At 37.6% G+C, this 18,672-nt stretch overlaps 1 protein-coding gene across 1 annotated transcript; it reads right to left on the minus strand.

The window, feature by feature from the left end:
• Positions 1-6,130: 6,130 nt before the first annotated feature.
• On the minus strand, positions 6,131-14,382 carry LOC132182864 (cytochrome P450 97B2, chloroplastic). The gene is made up of 14 exons (XM_059596220.1): positions 14,132-14,382; positions 13,851-14,031; positions 12,754-12,861; positions 11,933-12,017; positions 11,388-11,626; positions 10,263-10,436; positions 8,809-8,856; positions 8,546-8,605; positions 8,247-8,333; positions 8,005-8,093; positions 7,211-7,302; positions 6,835-6,896; positions 6,581-6,730; positions 6,131-6,479 (listed from the first exon to the last, which is right to left on the minus strand). The coding sequence occupies exons 1-14, from the start codon at positions 14,278-14,280 to the stop codon at positions 6,255-6,257; spliced, it is 1,749 nt and encodes a 582-aa protein (XP_059452203.1). The 5' UTR covers positions 14,281-14,382; the 3' UTR covers positions 6,131-6,254.
• Positions 14,383-18,672: the final 4,290 nt, after the last annotated feature.

Genomic DNA, 18,672 nt, shown 5'->3' on the forward strand with positions numbered 1-18,672 from the left:
ATAGATGTATTAGAGAATAAACTCCTTTTTTGGTAAGTCAAACCATTCTGCTACCAATTTTCAAGTAGATAAGTTCCTTTTTATCTCACGCCTCTTTTAAAAATGACCTCATTTTTTTGCTCCTTAGTGTTTATCTTCAAGGCTATATGCAACCTTTTTTGTTTCTTTAGTTATTATTTGGAGAAAAACCTCATTCTCTGCTATATTCACTAAATAATTTTTTGAGTAAACCTTATTACTTCATTTTTAACATTTGCGGCACTCAAAAAGCCTAAGAAAACTACCCATGAAAGTCATACCACCGAGTTGCAAAGTAGCATCTACAGCTTTTGATGGCCATTGTTGCTCTAGTTTTGGTTATTTAACCTTTTTTCCCTCCATCTGAGACCTTGAACACAAAATTTCTGTTCCATCACTACGCTAGGTTCACCATGGGATAAAGGAAAGGATATCCTTAAAGAGGATATCATGGTCGTTCAAGGAGTTTCATAGATAGGGAAGTTTGAGTAGAGCAGCAATGCAATTTTTATTTCTCTTATACCCAAGAAAGCTGGTGTCGTGGATATGAAGGACTTCCATCCCATTAGTCTAGCAGGTGGTGGCACTCCATCCAATTTACCTAATTCTTGTTGGTGTGGCCAAAAGGATTGAGAAACTTCAGAGACTTTGTGGGTTGGGTTTGGTTATGAGTTTCCATTTAGTCAATCGGTTGAAGATTTGTTCTTCGATACGAACTGGTGATTTGGGGTAAGAAATATGTTTCATTTTAACTAAGCTTTACTGGGAAAATTGTTATGGCGTTATGCTATGGAGAGAGAGGCTTTGTGGAGGTTGGTGGTGGAAACCAAATATAATAGCATGACTGGATGTTGGTGTTCAACGGAGGTAGTAGGATGCTTTGGAGTGCGAGTGTGGAAATATATAAGGGGGTTGGGAGTTTTTTCGAGATTTGTTGATATGAAGTGGGAGATGAGACTAAGATCAGGTTTTGACATGATTTATAGTGTGGGGACCAGCCCCTGATGGTAACTTTTCCAAAATTGTTTAGTATAGCTCGATTTAAGGAGGCGTAAGTGGCGGATCAAATGCAGTTTTCCAATAGTAATCTTCAATGGAATTTATCTTTGATTAGACCTGCGCAGGATTAAGAGGTGGAATTAGTTACTGCATTCTTTGATTTATTGTACTTTCTCAAATTGAGGCAAGGTGGTGGGGATAAAATATATTGGATCCCATTCAAGAGACGGAAGTTTGAAGTTAGGTCATTTTATCATGTGTTGTCTATTCATGTTGATTCTACATTTTCTTGGAAGAGTGTAGAGCTAAGGATTCTTTAAGAGTGATGTTCTTTATATGGACAGCGGCACTAGGGACGATATTGACTTTGGATAATTTCAGGAAGAGGAAAGTCATAGTGTTGGGTTGATGTTGTATGTACAAGAGAAGTGAAGAATCTATAAATCATCTTCTTTCTTTACTGTGAAGTGGCAAAATATTTATGGGCTTTAATTTTCCGCCTCTTTGTTGTAGAATGGGTCATGCCTAGGAGGGTAATAGAGTTGTTAGCAAGTTAGAGAGGTCAGTTGGGGAGTTGAAACTTTTTAGAAGCTTGGAAATGGTACATTTGTGCTTAATGTGGTGCATATGGAGAGAGCGGAGTGCAAAGTCCTTTGAAGATTGCGAGATTTCGGTGGAAGAGCTAAAGAATGTCGTGTTCAATTCTCTTTATATATGGATAGTGGCATATAATAGTCTGCATTTTTCCAATTTTTTAGATTTTTGTTCTTCTTTTTCTCCTTAATAGGGGGTTTCTCTTGTGTACTTCCTGTATATTAGGGCTGCACCATCTGTTTTTTTAATAAGATTGATTTACTTATTAAAAAAAAAAAAGCTTTAAATCTCTCAAATTTTCATCGTTTGGTTAATAAATGAGGATAGAAAAACAAGAAAAGAGTAAGGAAAATGAAATATCTCTGTTTCATAGCTCCCTTTCTTGTTTTTCCAATCATTTTTAGTTTTAGGTTGGATAAAAGATATCTCAAATTCAAAATGAGCCTGGCCCAACTGTTACTAAAGCCTAGTTTATGCTAAAAGGATTCTCAGAATTTCAATCCAACTGAAGAATACTCCTATCTTGGGGTTTTGAACTCCCATCTGATGCCAAAAATCTATTTTTATTTTTGACTTCCTAGTCTAGAATACTAATGTAAAACTTATCTTTCTAGCAAAAAGTTGGTTGATGCTCCTTAAACTAGCATAATTTATTATAGTAACAGTGTTTAACATAGTGAAGTTAACTTTCCTTACTGAGTTATGTCGGATTTGGACCATTATTTCTAGTTCATCGTTGCTTGGTGGTTTTACAAAAGGAAAAGAAAAGAAAGAACATTAATTGCTAGTAAAAGTTTTTCAAACAAAATTATTGGTTTATTGTTACAACAACTATTTTCTGGAGTTTCTCAAAAAAAAAAAAAAAAACTATATTCTGTAGTCAATGTTGAGGACAAAACTGTTCAAGTCAAAGGAGCTAGAAAAGTATACTTTTCATTTTAATGTAAATAGAATTAGCTGGTCAGGTAGGCCAAGGTGCTGTCTATGCTGGCAGATGGAAGAATTGCTGTGGTAAAGAAGTCCCAGGTGGTCGATGATGGGTAACTAATTTTCTCACAAATAAACCACTAAAATGTGGTCAAATTATTGGGTTGTTTTGTGGAGACTGATTTTCCTTTTCTAGTCCATGAATTCATCCCTAATGGATTTCTAGCATCTCCATGACCATAATCAGGAGCTTCCAATGACGTGGCAAATGTGCTTATGAATTGCTGTTGCAAGAGCTCTGCCTTGCAACTCGGCAGCTTCCTTACCCATATATCACAGTGATATCAAGTCTACAGTTACGTTCTTAGATGATAAGTAGAAGAGCAAAACTAGTAGATGTATATCACTTGCCACATATCAATTTCAAGTACAAGGAGCTTTTGGGTATTTTGATGCATAGTACTTCCAATTAAAGCTAATTTATGGAGAAGAGTAAGTACTACCAAGCTCCTGGATTACCTGGTAATTGGTTCTGACGGGTGGGGTCAGTTACCCGTAGGAGTTTGATCAACGGTGAGGATTGTTGTACAGTATGCGTTTGCAACGTACAATGAATCTGAGTAAAGTTTTCCTACGTTATCAAAAAAAAAAAAAAAAAAGTAAGTACTACCATATGGAAAAGAGTGATGTCTATAGCTTTGGAGTCATTATTGTTGAGCTTTTGACTAAACCCAATCTCTTGGCAACATGGCCAGAAGAAGGTAGAAATCTAGCCACATATTTCATTCTTCTGGTGGAGAATTGTTTGTTTGATATTCTTGATTCTTTTGTTTGGTCTCTCTCTCTCTGTCTCTCTCTCTCTCTCTCTCTCTCTCTCTCTATATATATATATATATATATATATATATGACAAATATGAGGCTTCTCCTCGGATCACTTTTCAGGTAGATCCGTGAAGGAGTTTGTGGAGGCATGTAAGAAGGCTACATGAGTCAGCATCAATCTTATGATAGCCGGTGAGATGGGTGTTGGTCAAATTTTGCACAGGATTTCTTCGGTTTTTTTGTAATGGCCTCTGTTACCTATGAAAATTGCACATCGTGATAGTGTTTATATTTCTATAATCCTGTTCTGGACAAACCCATTTTCCATGTAAATATTTAAATATTTTTGTTCTTAAATGTAATTATTTCATATCATAACTATATAACTAGTGAGAGTCTAAATCTCCAATACATATCAACTATACACTTTTTGGCCCAAACACGGGGCCGAAATTATCAAGAACCTGGACTCTTCCTTTTTCTTCTTCACCCATCAAAGCCTGCTCCTCCAAACATCATCCAAAATCACACCTTCATTTCCATTTCCACGGCCATCATTGATATCAATTCGGGTTATGAGCCTTGTTAATGTTAGAGGCCCATTTCTTATTTTGTATTTCTTGCACATATGACTGGTTTCTGAGTCTTTCATGGGCAGATAATTGAGTTTTGTATTTAGAGAAAACTTGGGTCCAATTGAAACAAGAGATTTACGTGAGAGGTGGGGTTGGGTTTTGAAGTAAAGGGTCTCTTGCGTCATGCTTTCCATGATTTGTTTTCTCCAAGAAGAAGAAGCAATAGAATTGAACGTTGAAAACATGATAATCTCTTACATTGGACTTTCTCATATGAGGGGCGCCGAAGAGATTGTAGGTAATGTTGATGCCCTAACTCCTAAGTGAGGGTGGGTGGGGAAGGACAACTTAGGCCAACGAGAAAAGTAACTCTTTGGCTGGGTCTTAGTGCATTGACGTGTCAACTTTGTATCCGTTTGATGAAATGGATGGCTGTGGTAAATACTATCGTATCAGGTGCAAAAGGACAAAAATATACTTTTCGTCTCTAAATTACTACCACTTTAACACTTACGCCACCAAATCATAAAAAGTGACAATTAGGCCTCATAAACTATCACTATGTGTCAAATAAGACACTTTATAAGCAATTATCGTCAAATTGAGCAAAAAAGAAGTCATCTATGGCACACCTGACTTCTTTTGTATTTTTCTTTCCAAAATACCTTTCAAATTATTAAAGAATAAATGTTGAGTAATGCTACACGCTCACTTAGGTGGCTTTTAAAATCACTATTAAATTAAAATCCAATAAAAATTTATCCCAACTCCAATGATAGTTTTAAAAACCCTAAGAACATAAGGAACTTATGAATCTTAAAAAGTGAAAAAGTGAACCCATGACAGGAAATATATGAAGCAAATGAACATAAGGAATCCTCCAAATCTTAAAAAGTGACAATTAGGCCTCATAAGGAACTTATGTTCTTATTTCCTAAGAGCATAAGGAAATAGTTTTATACTATTCCCCAAATTTTTTCTTGAGGTTGGGGATGGTGCTAACATTCATCTTTGGATGAATTTTTGGCATCCTGGTGGCATTTTATTGGAAAAATATGGGTACAGGGTTGTGTATGATGCTCAAAGTAGTGTGGAGGCAAAACTCTCTTTTGTTATTCATAATGGAGATTGGTTATGGAGGCCAGTTAGGTCTGATGCTTTGGTGAAAATCCAAGCTAAGCTCCCTGAAATTAGTTTGAGTTTTAGTGACAAACCTATTTGGTCTGCCTCAAGAAAAGGGGTGTATGTTAGTTCAGATACTTGGGATTCTCTTTGGGTGAAAAAAGAGCAACTTGATTGTTGGAAGTTGGTTTAGTTTCCCCTTGCCATTCCTAAGCATTCATACATTTCGTGGCTTACTATGAGCAAAGGCTGGTTACAGGTGATAGGTTGCTCAATTGGGGTTACCAGGGAGATGTCAAATGCTCTTTCTGCAAGAACCAATTGGAAAGCTGTGACCATTTATTTTTTGAATGTAGTTTTTGCTATAGAATTGGGAGATTTTGTTTGTCTAGATGCAGAGTAGCTAATCCTCCTGTAATACTCTAAAAGCATTGCTTTGTCGTTTGGTTTTGGGTTCTGCTGTGTATCATATCTGGTGCACTCGAAATCAAGCATGCAGGCCATCCAAGCACAGAGGAGCAAATTTTGAAGATCTTATGGGAAGTTCGAACCAGAGCAATTGGGGAAAGGAAATTTCCAAAAACTAGGGAGAACCTTGTGCTTTGCTCTTTATGGAACTTGCCTGCAGCCTTGCTTTGTTGATGCAGTTCCTACAGGTTTTCTTGCTGTTTGGTTGTCTCTGGTTGTGTTTCTAGTCCTTCGTAAGGGCTTGTTTTGTTTTTAGTTGTTTTAGTTTGCTGTTAGCTGGGTTTTGCAGCCGTGTATTTGTTCTGGTTTTAGTTGGTTTTGGCCTCTGTGAGGCTGTGTTTTTAGCCCGTTGGAAGGGTTTGTAATTGGTGATACTTTGGTTTTGGTTTAGTTGTTTTAATGAATTTGCTTATTCATCCAAAATAATAATAATAATAATAATAATAATAATAATAATAATCATGTGTAACATTACTCTTTTGGGTTTTGGGGTGGGGGTGGTTCAACTACCCCCATTTTGCATTTGGAGGGGGGGGTGGAGGAACCACCCCACAGATTGATTTATGATTAAATTTACATGTTTATTCAGTATTGGGACATATGATACAAAATTCAAATCTCACTATTTCTGTGAAAAAAAAAAAATTGCGAGTCTGTAATTGGTGACAGCAGTTAGAGCATGCACCATACAATTATTGTCCGTACACGTACAAGTAATGAATCTATGTCAATGGACATCACCTCTCTTTCCTAACTTGCACCACAATCCATTCTTTGTGTGCATTGTTGCCCCGGTGACCAATTCCACCGATTCTGCAGAACCTTTCAACTCCACGTCGAACTTTTGCAGCAACATAGCCAATGCCACCGTAGACTCCATTAGGGCAAATTGGTCTCCAACACATTTTCTTGGTCCTCCGCCAAAGGGTAAGAAGGCAAAATCTGATATTATCTGATATTGCAACCGTACCCATTAATTCATTTAGTATAAAGAAAATTGTAAGATCATCAAAGTATGCTTGCTTCAATAAAATATGGAGACTACAAAGACACCTCATTTGGATATAATGCACCAGGGCTTCGAGATGGATCAAAACCGGCCCATCCTTCAATGCCTTCGCTCTCTTTTTGCACCAAAAATCTCTCCGGCTCAAACTCGTGCGGTCGGTCCCAAAAATACGGAGATCTATGGAGATTATATACCTGAAAATTGAGGAAGATCACGCTCAAAACGGAATGAGAAGAAGAATGTTGTAAGCACAAGTGTATGCGCAAGGAGAAAAGGAAATATAAATGTTTCTACGCACAGAAAGGAAGATATCAGTCCCAGCAGGAATGGTATAACCATCTTTGTCACCCTTATGCCCTCCTGCAGAAGTAGAATAAAGTTCCATGCTTAACACAAATATCACAAGATTTGAATATATATTTATCAGAATTATTTATGCATGAAAAAAACGAGCATATCATTTGAAGACAATTCAGTTTTATCAACAAGATCAAATTGTCATTGCATGAATTGAAGGAACATCAAGAGAATCATAATGGAACAGTTCAGTTTCCAAGAACAATGTTCATACAAATTTTGAAGTTAACTTAAAATGAATAGAGAGAGTAACATGTTTGTATAAACATAGGAATAATATTCTCCATCTTTTTAGTGTTATCAGCGAGAGTTAATACCTGGTAATACATCTGATTTGAGAGAACGTCTAATTAGTAGAGGAGGCTGAGGATACAAACGCAGAGCTTCTACAACAATAAGTCTAATGTACCTGAAAGCATGGAGCACAGCATGTCCTAAACTTTTAGGTTCTAGTAAAGGATGTAAGCTCATTCTAATTAGGTGCTTTCTCTTGCATACTTTTAATGACATATTTCGATTACTTATCAAAAAAAAAAAAAAAAGTAACCCGTTACAGACTTGATATTCAGGTTTGTAACAATTAAAAACATAGAAAACTTACCTTTGTGGTGTATGCAAATTTCAAATATAAATTACTTTTAAGCATTAGTCATTCACACTATTCAAGATTTTTATGTTCTCAATAATGTCTCTAAAAAATTACAGTGTAATATTAAAAATTCAAATAACCTTTATTTTTCTTTCATTTTTTTTTTTTTTTTTGAATAATACCACTTGCACCCCCATACGGGATTGAATCCATGACTCTACCCCTTGTGGGTGAAAGAGATGTCATTTAATCCAAAGACCATCGGCTAAAACAAAAAAATTATATGTCCATTAGGCATCAACATGAATAATTATATTGCTGAAACTCTAAAATCAGGTATCTATTCATTCTCACACTTTAACCATATTCCTACCACAAAGTTATGATATATTCCCCCATCTACTTGTTTCATTGTCGCAATTTACTAAAATGTAATTGCATGGGTACCAACCCAAAGGCTTTTCACAACACAATTACTGCTTAATAGAACAAATCCGTAAAAGTATTAGTTTGGTGACCTACTCCAATTTTTTGAGCAATTCGAAAGTTGGACTCCCCTGTCCAAGCACTAAATCAATCTCCGCTTGAGCTTTTCTCATTTTGGAGGGATTCTGCAATTTCACAAATAAAAATGAATGACATGGTCACACTGATTGGACAAAAAGTGCTATCGACGAAAAGAAGCCATAGAAGAACTTGTATCCACATTAATTCTCGTGAAACTTACAAAGCCGTATCCAAAAGTTGGAAACGAAGAATCATACTTGTGCAAGCAGGAAAACAGCCCAAGTTAGAACAGCAGCTGTTGTTTCATGGCCAGCAATAAGCATTGTCATCAGATCATCCCTAAGCTGTCAAAAAAACATTGGTGGAAATGATTTTGAACTGTAATCATACATGCAAAAATGAAGAGTGAGAGGAATATAATTGGTCCAAGACAGGTCCAACTAACAAATGATGCACATGTGCGTGGTACACACAGAATAAGAAAAAGAATCTATTCCGATTATCTAGAATGAGGTGATAGGAAAAGCAAATATAGTATGACAGGAAAAATATTTACCTGACGGTCATCGACATCAGCTCCCCGCATATCAACCAAGAAACGCAAAAGACTTGCATCCTGCATACTTTATAGTTACAATGCCATAATCTCAAATTTTGTGTACAATTCCTACATCTACATAGTCCATCTTTGCACTTTACAGTTATCTAGCAAATGTAAGTCTGCTGTGTTTTAAATAGAGGATAAATACGGAAAAGAGCATGGAAAGAGGGAAAAAAAAAAAAAAAAAAGACGAATAAAGGTAGAGGATAAATTCCCACCTTGAGATTTTTGTAGTCCCTTTGTTGCAGTTTTTCAACATCTGTTTCCTGTCATAAAAAAGTAAACAAAAACAAGTTCTTGAAACAGGTTATATCGTAAGAGTTTATGCACATGCTACTAAGAACAGGCTAAGCACACAATGACAATCATATATGAAATACAGTTCATTCTACGAACATGTACACCCTCATATGCATTAATGAACTTATTTAGGAAATAAAATATGAAGGAATAGAATTCATCACATTTTGCTCGTCCAATAGCAATTTGGTATTGTTTTCCATATTAATGAAGAATCATTTTGGAGATCCAGAACTAGTATTGCATCTTCCAGTATCCCCAACCTTCACTACACATTGAACCTCTCTTAGCTATTGGAAATGCATTGATTGCAAGAGAAGTCTCAAGTAGAAATAACATCTTAGACATACTCACCCAAAAGGGTATATAGCTAGTTCTTAAAACCAAAGAATTTACAAATTTCAAGGTCCTCATCAATCCCTCAGTTCTGAAAGAATACCAACCTTTTAAATGTCACTGTGTGCATTAAGAATACACTACCACCTACAGTTGACACAAACTCTTTTTCCACTTGGATTATGATTTGCATTATCAATCTTGTTTATTTTCTAATTTTTCAAAGAATACAAGAACCATCGAGACTTTTCTAACAGGTCTGAGTTTGTTCAAACATAGACGAGAAATTACAATTATACATGATCCTTTAAATCCTCAGGAGTGCAGCCTTCTTAACCTCCTTCAAGGATCCTCTCATGCCATTCCCTTATTGCTTCCTTTCTTTATATGATAGATAATCTGCTTCCCCAAGCCTCAAATTTTAAAAAAACTGAAAAAAAAAAAAAAAAAAAATGGAGCAGATACATTTGAAACTTGAAAGACTCCATGTTTAGTCTGTTCCGGTAAATTCTCAATAAACGATGGATCTTAGTGAAGTAAACTATAAAAGGGAAAGATGTTTCAGTGAATTAAACTATAAAGGGAAAAGAGAAAAACAGCAGATTTTTTTGCTTTGTTAGAGAGAAAAACAAAACATTTTTAAATTACCATCAAACAAAAACTGTCATGTTTTGCATACAGAACTCATTCAGGAATTTTCCAGCAATCAGAGCACCCTGATAGCGTTAACATGCTAACTGTCACCGATAGTTATTTTTGTAGCACCCTGGAAGAATAAAATGCATTAATGAAGTAATAAAATATTGTCATAGTAAATGCTGTAACCTTTTAGCACATTTCAGGCTTTAAAGTAAATAACAGACATAGTACCTTCCACACATTGATAAGTTCTTTCAAGACAATTAATGGATATTCAATGTCTTTCAAATGTATACAAATTACTCACATATATACTAAACCATATTCACATCATTGCCTATTTAAACAACATTCGATCTTCAACTCAATCTGTCAAAGAGCAAGAGTATCTTCTCACCTCTCGGGTTTCTTTTGCATTTCTGATGAGTCCATCAAGACAGTCATTGATAACTTTAAGGTCCTTCTGGAACTTCCGCTGCCTGGGGACAATCCACCTTGCCAAAGGAATATTCCAATACGGAATGTAGAAAGTAGATCTGTGCTCAGCTTCAAAAAGAGTGCCATATACTGCCTGAAACATATTGTTGAAATAGCCAATCAAGAACCTCATACCACTCAGCTTACATGAATGCATACACATTCTACTGAAAAATTTAAAAAAGGAAAGGTGATGCTGTTATTCGAAAAGAACATCAGTTTCAACTGACTACACCTAGATAATTATTAAAAGACCCAATTGTCATTGTCTATTCACCACACAGATAAGAAAACAAAAATTTTCCAGTCAGACGCCACATTTGAAGATGTTCACAAGCTACCTAAACGTAAATCCAAACAGTGGTTCCAAGTAGAACCCCATACCATTATATGAATCCCAATGCAACAGTTAGGACAAGAACCAGATATCTGCAATACAGATCTCCAAAACCCATCCCACCCAACTCTTTCCCTCTACAGCAATGAAATTTTACTTCACTACAGTGGCTTTCTATTAGGAGTAGGATTATAGCTCATTCATGATAGAGCTATTTCGACTAGAAAGGCATCCATAAATAGTTAGACAACCCATATTCGAGGATAATAGCAAGGAAAATCTAAAAGTCCATATAAGACATTGACTACAAAAAGAGGAAAATATTTTAATTAAACCTATCATATTTTTGAAGAATTTTGGAAGCTAGTGGGTCAGAGTATCTCACAATTCAAATGTTGTCACACTACTGTTCTTTTGTACAATTGCAGTTTCTATTATGATTTAGTAGAACAGCTACGTTGAAGAAAACCCAAAAAGGCATATCCCATAAATGATAATTAAAAATAAATGACGAGACAAGAAAAAAAATCTTGAAAATTTAATCAGCCCCTCTCACTGTGGAAGAACAGTAAGAAGCGAGAAACATTGTCCTTCTAATGCAATTATGAGATGCATGTCTTTCAAATAAATTACCACTGTTAATAAGAAGAGGAAGAGGCAAAGTAGCTGTAAAATGAATACATACCATGACAGAACAGATGGGTATACCTTAATTACAGGAGATTCTTTAGTAACAGATCCAAAATCATGGTTGAAGACACTAAGACCAATAATGTCAAGAGCCAAACTAGAAAATTCTGCTTCAAGATCCAACTCTATTGTCTTTCTTCCACCCAAATTCTCTCCTTGTAGAAGCTTCTCAAATTTCAGTATTGTTCTTTCTGAACAATCAGTAAATATCTTGACCATAGCTTCCAAGTATAAGACATGGAACCCAGGGGCAATAACTGCAAAGCATTTTGAAATATATTAAAAGAAGCAGGTACCAACACGTATTAACCATGAAAAAACCTCTTTTTTCAAATAATGGACTACTAATGAAACAACTGATGAAGAATTAATATAGAGTTACAAACTGCATAGACTTCTATTACTAATCTTAGCAGGACTTGGACCCTCAATCTAGAAAATAGTGATACACTAAGTTGCATATCACCAAATGCCATACTGAATGACCCAATAACTGAGGTACTTTGGTTTTTTGTCATAAACTGAGGTGCAAAGCCCACAGTACAAAATTGTTACTTGCTTACCTCTTCTCCGCAGCTTCCAAGTGTCAAGGTCAGCAGGTATAAGTCCTTTACCCATTATTGGTTCTAGGATATCAGCTAGGACTCCCTAATTAAGTTTGCAAGAAGTTGAGTACAATAGATTAGAATACATAAATGATATGCAGAAAGTACTTAAAAATAACATATAATTCAAATTAAGCTAATTCCTAGAATGGTCAGACATACTACACCTATCTGTATTCGTAATGGTTGGAATTCATACAATAAGGCATCATCATTTCTCTTCTTGTGATAGATCGTTTTTCTCAATTAATTTGCACTAGATATTAACCCGAGGAACCAATTGGGACAAACTAAAACTAGAGCAACCTTGGAATGACATGTTGGCAAAGGTTCAAAACAATGTTTGTCAAGAAAAAGAAATAAGATCTCCATTAGGATCATCACTATTGTGAGTACACTTGTGAGTGTTGTGTCCCACATTGAGAAAATATAAAAGAAAATAGTGCTTAATATACCTAAGTAGACCTTAGCCCATTAGCTTAGGCTTTTGGGTTAGAATTGTGTTCAACTATGTATATTAATGTACTCTTGGTAAAAACTCCATAACCGCTTTATCTCCCAACAATCACACTGTCATTGTATAAATTATGTAAGTTATAACAAGAGATACGAATGATTGAATGAAGCAGTCTTATACACAAATAGACCAAATAAGAAAGTTCATGCACGATCGTGTAGATGGATGGCATTTCACATAATAATCATAATATTGACATCAACGCTCATAATCTAATTGGCAGGAGGGAGGTCAAGTCCAGAAGCATAAAATGAGGTAGTACCTTGTCATAAGAAAATGCATTTTCTCGAAGAATGTGTCTTGCAACAATGGGATCTGATACAACGACGAATGCTTTTGGCCCAAAAGCAAGTTTATAGACAGAGCCATGCTGCCAAATCCAACAAATTCACAACTAAGAAATATCAAATAACTAAGGCAAAAAGCACACATAAGGAAATGGGAGTCAAGGACACTGAGGTTGCAATTCAATAATGTGATAAAAATATCAATCTGGTATATGCAAGGGAACATCCAACCAAACCACTGCACTGCCACTCGCCTTTGTGTCTGCCATACAACCGATAAATTTAAGGGCATGTTTGATAAACGGAATAGTCATTCCTTTAGGAATAGGAATGGGTATTACTGGGAATACAAGAGGTTGAAATGTAATGACCTTTCCTATTCTTTCGTTTGGTGACAACACACATGCTCTCACTATAATCAAACCAAAATTCCAAAAATAGCAAATAATTATTAAAACAAATCCTGGAAAATTCTCCTGGTGGCTAAACACCCTCACAAAACACGGGGATGGTCGCAACACCCCCGAAGACCCTTGTGGTGGCCGCGACTACTCCTGAGTCATGCGGTGTTCTGTAAGGGTGCTACCCATATAATTCATTCAGTTTTCCTTTTTATAAATTTGGGTTTGAAAAAAAACTAATAATAAAGATAGTGTGGGTTTTTCTGGAAAACACAGTTTATTCATCGATAAATAGCTAAATAATCATTCCCACGGGAATGGATATTCCAAGAAATGGTATGCAACCAAAGTTATTCATATAGTATAGCCATTTCATTCTAAGGGTCTATTCTGCATACCAAACCTTCCCAAGCAGTGGCAGATATAAAGGGGGCTGGCGCTCCAAAAATTTTTGAAATTTTTTTTTCTAAGGGTAATGTTTTTAGTTTTCTTGACCCTAACCCCTACTTCACCTTCTCCCACCCCTCCAAAATTTTTTTTTAAATTATTATTTTAGTTCCGCCCCTCCTAATTCGAATTTTTAGATCCGCCACTGATTGCACAACTTCATTCAGAAGAGTCCAGGACCAATCAATCTCATTCTAAGGCAGTTTTGTGGAAAAGGAAAGTACCTCTAAGAACCAGTCGTACAGTGAATAGAAGAGAGGCCTATCAAACAAATCCGTGACAGCACCTTCAGCTATAGGCATAGACCCTACACTTCCCCCGCTCAACAAAGTGGTAAGGAGATTACTCGCATTGTCCACTAGATTTCTTTTCGTTTTTGGCTCATCAGTCCTTGTCGATTCACATCTACAACACCATGAAAAGAGCTCTAAGCCGCACAAGCATCGCATAGAGAGAAAATATTGCAAAAAAAAAAGAAAAAAAAAAAAAGGGAACTGTGAGGCACCTAACAGCAATCGGTTTTGGCTTAGAATTAAGGAACTGAGTTGTAGTCCCGAAATATGAGGGTCTTCTGATACTAAAAAACCCAGGATCAAATCTCTGACAATTGCCATTACCCAAAGCTGGAGAGAGCCAGAAGAGAGGAGAAGCCATGGCCAAGGCCAAACTTTTGGGTTTGAGAGGTGAGTGTGATTGTGTTGTCACTTGTGAACATAGTGGAGCATTGTCTGCCAGGAGTTGTGGTTGTATAAGTGGAGCATGATGCAACATCTAAAAGATATTGATTACAATTTGGGTTTCCCTTCCAATTCGATAACCAAACATTTTCATATTTTCTTGAATTCAAAAGTCAAAACTGAAAATAAAACTAGAATTATATTATTTTTAATGTTGTCGAAAAATAATTTTAAATATATATTTATTTGAGAAATATTAGAAATTTCAAATCTTTTACCAAGAGATGAATATCAAGATTATATGAAACTTATTTATTGAAAATGTTCAAAACAATTAATAAGAAAAATGTTACGGATAATGTTATGTATAGCTTGATTTTATCAAGTCTTGTCCCGTAGGCCCATTTGTTGTCTTTGGCTTTTAGTGCGCTAGTAATATTTGACTCTCCTTTTACAAGTAGGCCATGTTTAGTTTGCGGAATAAATCTCTGAAATTGAATAATTATTCTTATGGAATAATTATTCTTTTGTTTGGTAATAGTCTATTCATATGAATAGTTATTTTCATGAAAATAATTAATCCCTTACAAAAAGAAATAGATAATACTCTAAAAAATGAGGAATAGACAAGGTTTTCTCTCAAACTTAAAAAACTTCAAAAAAATAAAAAGGTTAAACTTGTGGGTGGCTACACCACCATCGGAAGGCCTCGTGGTGGACCACCAAGGCCCTCTAAGGGTGGCGCACCCACCTCCGATGGCATCGAGGGTGGCGCACCCACCTCCGATGGCTAAGACCACCTCGATAAGAATCTAAGGTGGCCTAGTCACCCCGAATGCCACCAAGGGTAGTCACGCCATCCCTAGAGGGCCTCGCCGGTCCACCACTAGGCCCTCTGGGGGTGGTGCTATAGTGCCTTGAGTAATTACTAGGTTATGATTAACTTAGTCAAAGGGTTAGCAAAGGTTCTTAGGGTCTTTCGGACCCATTTGGAGGAGTTTTTAGGGGTTTTTCAGCACTAATCAAACATTCGCCAAAAAAACCACCAAACGTTCAGGCCTAAACGAAGAAGCCGCTGGGTAAAAGTGGTTTTTTAGCCTGTTTCTCATTTCAACCCCGATTTGGCCCATTCCAAAGCCATTAGAAAGATAATTAGAAGGGGAAGAGTACTACAGGCTTTTCAAGCCACAATTTTCAAAGAAAAATAATAAAATAAATAAATAAATGGGAAAGGGCAGAATCTTCTAACCAAGGCCAAAGGAACATAGATCAGAGGTTTATTCAATTATGTTGACTGTCACCTAGGCAACATAAAGAAGTGGCACTCACAGTACTGGATTTGGCACAATAAGATATTTCAAGTGATAGACAATTGAGGGGTTAACGTCCTTTAAGGATTGTAAGGACCATTGTGCAAAATCCAAGGGACTCGTGGCCGATGAACAACTATCGTTATACTCTTCCACCTAAAAATGATCAGTTTAACTCACCAGATTCAAACTTACCATATTATAAGGCCTATATGAACAATTATCATGGAAGATTGATTTATCATAGAGACAAGTAATCTTTTTTTTTGATAAGTAAGTAGTTGACTTTATTAAAAGCGTAGGCGCCCCGGAGTACACTGGAAGTATACAAGGAGGATCACCTAACTAGAAAGGGAAAAACGTACAAGGAAATCATTATAGCTAATCGAAACCGGAAAAACAAACGCTACAGTCCAAAGATACAGAGTATGAAAACAATAGGATAAAAAGTCCTCGAAAGACCTCTCCACATCCTCGAAGCACCTATTATTTCTTTCTCTCCATAAACACCAAAAAAAGCAAGTAGGCACCATCTTCCAGACTGTAGCACTCCCCCCCCTTCCTGCAGACCACCAACAAGCTAGCAACTCGAAAACCCGACCAGGCATCACCCATGATAACCCAAAACGGCCAAAAAAGGCACTCCACAAAGCAGACGCCACCTCACAATGAATAAGAAGATGATCCACCGTCTCCTCACTCTTCTTACACATCCAACATCTGTTTACCACAATCACATTTCTCTTTCTGAGGTTATCTAAGGTCAGAATTTTCCCCCAAGCCGCCGACCACGCAAAAAAAAACTGCCCTTGGAGGAGCTTGTGTCCGCCACACACTCTTCCAGGGGAACCTCCTCCCTTCCGAGCATGCCAAGGATAGAAAGAGAGACTTGACCTTGAAAGTACCTCTTTTGGAAGGGTTCCACCATAATCTATCTTCCGACCCTCTTCTCACTCCTGTAGAATGTAACACCTGGAAAAAAGAGGCAAAGGCCTCCACCTCCCAATCATGAGCCGCCCTCAAAAAACTCACGTTCCACTGGTTGGATCCACTTAGCATCTCCACGTTATCCGCAACTGAGGCCTCCTTTGCACAAGCAATACTATAAAGGATCGGGAAAGCTATCTTGAGAGCTGAATCTCCACACCACCAATCATGCCAAAAGCTAATCCTAGACCCATCCCCCACTACAAATCTCGTAAAGCCTTTGAAAGTTTCCCACCCTTTCCTAATATTCTTCCATAACCCTACCCCAAGCATGCCTCCAGGCTCAACTGAACACCATCCTCCCCATAAACTTCCAAACTTCGCATCTATCACAACTCTCCACCAAGCATCTCTTTCCGACCCATAACGCCACAACCATTTCCCTAAAAGAGCGCGGTTGAAGACCAATAAATTCCTGATCCCCAACCCTCCCTCCTTGATCGGAGTGCAAACCTGTGACCACTTCACCAAGTGGTATTTGAACTCTTCGCCTATCCCTCCCCAAAGAAAATTGCGTTGAAGCTTCTCAATGCGCTTAGCAACACTCACCGGAATAGGGAAAAGAGACAAGTAATAAGTGGGCATGTTAGCAAGAGTGCTCTTAATAAGGGTGACCCTACCCCCTTTCGACAAATACACCCTTTTCCAGCTGGCCAACCGGTATTCAATCTTCTCGATCACTCCATCCCAAATATGCTTAGACCTACAAGAGCCTCCCAACGGGAGACCAAGGTACTTCACTGGCAAAGTAGCTGCCTCACACCCTAAAATGCCGGCTAACGAAGCCACTTGCTCCACATTCCCCACCGGGATAAGCATCGATTTAGCCAAATTAACCTTCAATCCGGAAACAGCTTCAAACAACAAGAACAAACTCCGCAAGTAGCGTAACTGGGCAGGCCTAGCATTGCAGAAAATCAAGGTGTCGTCGGCAAAAAGAAGGTGGGAGACTGTAGTGTTGCCAACTTTGAAGCCTTCTAACAACCCCCTATGAACCGCCGCCGAAATCATCCTACTTAGGACCTCCATCACAAACACAAACAGCAAAGGAGAGAGAGGATCCCCTTGTCTCAAACCCCTGGAGCTACTAAAAAAACCTTTAGGAGAACCATTTACCAGAATCGAGAATCGCACCGAGGAAATGCAATGATGAATCCAGGAACACCAAACCCCTCCAAAACCACACCTCCTTAGCAAGTACAACAAGAAGCCCCAATTCACATGATCGTAAGCTTTTTCCAAATCCATTTTGCAAATGACCCCTGGCTCCCCAGATCTCATCCTACTCCCAAGGCATTCATTAGCAATCAAGATGGGATCTAAAATCTGCCGACCTTTGATGAAAGCATTTTGCGACTTGGAGATAATCTTGTCCAACACAACCTTCAATCTATTTGCTAAAACCTTGGCAATAATTTTGTACATACCTCCCACAAGGCTAATCGGGCGAAAATCTTTAAGGTTGATGGCACCGGGAATCTTCGGAATAAGCGAAATGAACGAAGCGTTGAGGCTCTTAACAAACATCCCGCCAGCATGGAAAGCACTAAAGACCCTCATAATGTCCTCCCTCACCACATCCCAACAAGCTTGGAAGAATGCCATAGAAAACCCATCGGGGCCCGAAGCCTTGTTGCCATTCATCTTAAACACGACCTTTCTAACCTCTTCCTCGTCAAAATCTCTCTCCAACCAGCTGGCCTCTCCCTCCGAGATGGAATCCAAGGAGATACCATCTACCAAAGGCCTCCAACTGTGTTGTTCAGCAAAGAGCTTTTGGTAGAAATCCACAATGTGCTCACTAATCTCATCCTGATTTGAAGAAAGATTATCCCCAATCATAAGATTCTCTATCGAATTATACCTTCTATTAGAGTTGGCTATGGAATGAAAGAATTTAGTGCACTTGTCCCCTTCCTTTAACCAAGACACCCTCGATTTTTGTCTCCAACTTATCTCCTCCATAAGAGTACACTTCTCTAATTCTTGAACAACCTCGGCCTTCCTCGCTAATTCCTCCACATTCAAAGCCCTACTTTCTTCGTGCTCATCAAACACCCGAAGATCTTCAA

The sequence above is a fragment of the Corylus avellana genome, chromosome ca5 (assembly GCF_901000735.1).
Source record: "Corylus avellana chromosome ca5, CavTom2PMs-1.0".
Classification (NCBI taxonomy): Eukaryota; Viridiplantae; Streptophyta; class Magnoliopsida; order Fagales; family Betulaceae; genus Corylus; species Corylus avellana.

Bases quoted from the DNA above. Each gene is read 5' to 3' on its own strand.
- LOC132182864 (XM_059596220.1), bottom strand. From the start codon at position 14,280: ATGGCTTCTCCTCTCTTCTGGCTCTCTCCAGCTTTGGGTAATGGCAAT. The intron at 14,032-14,131 runs GTGCCTCACAGT...ATGGTGTTGTAG, and splicing joins CCAAAACCGATTGCTGTTAG to ATGTGAATCGACAAGGACTG. The intron at 12,862-13,850 runs GTACTTTCCTTT...TGGATTTGGCAG, and splicing joins TGTACGACTGGTTCTTAGAG to CATGGCTCTGTCTATAAACT.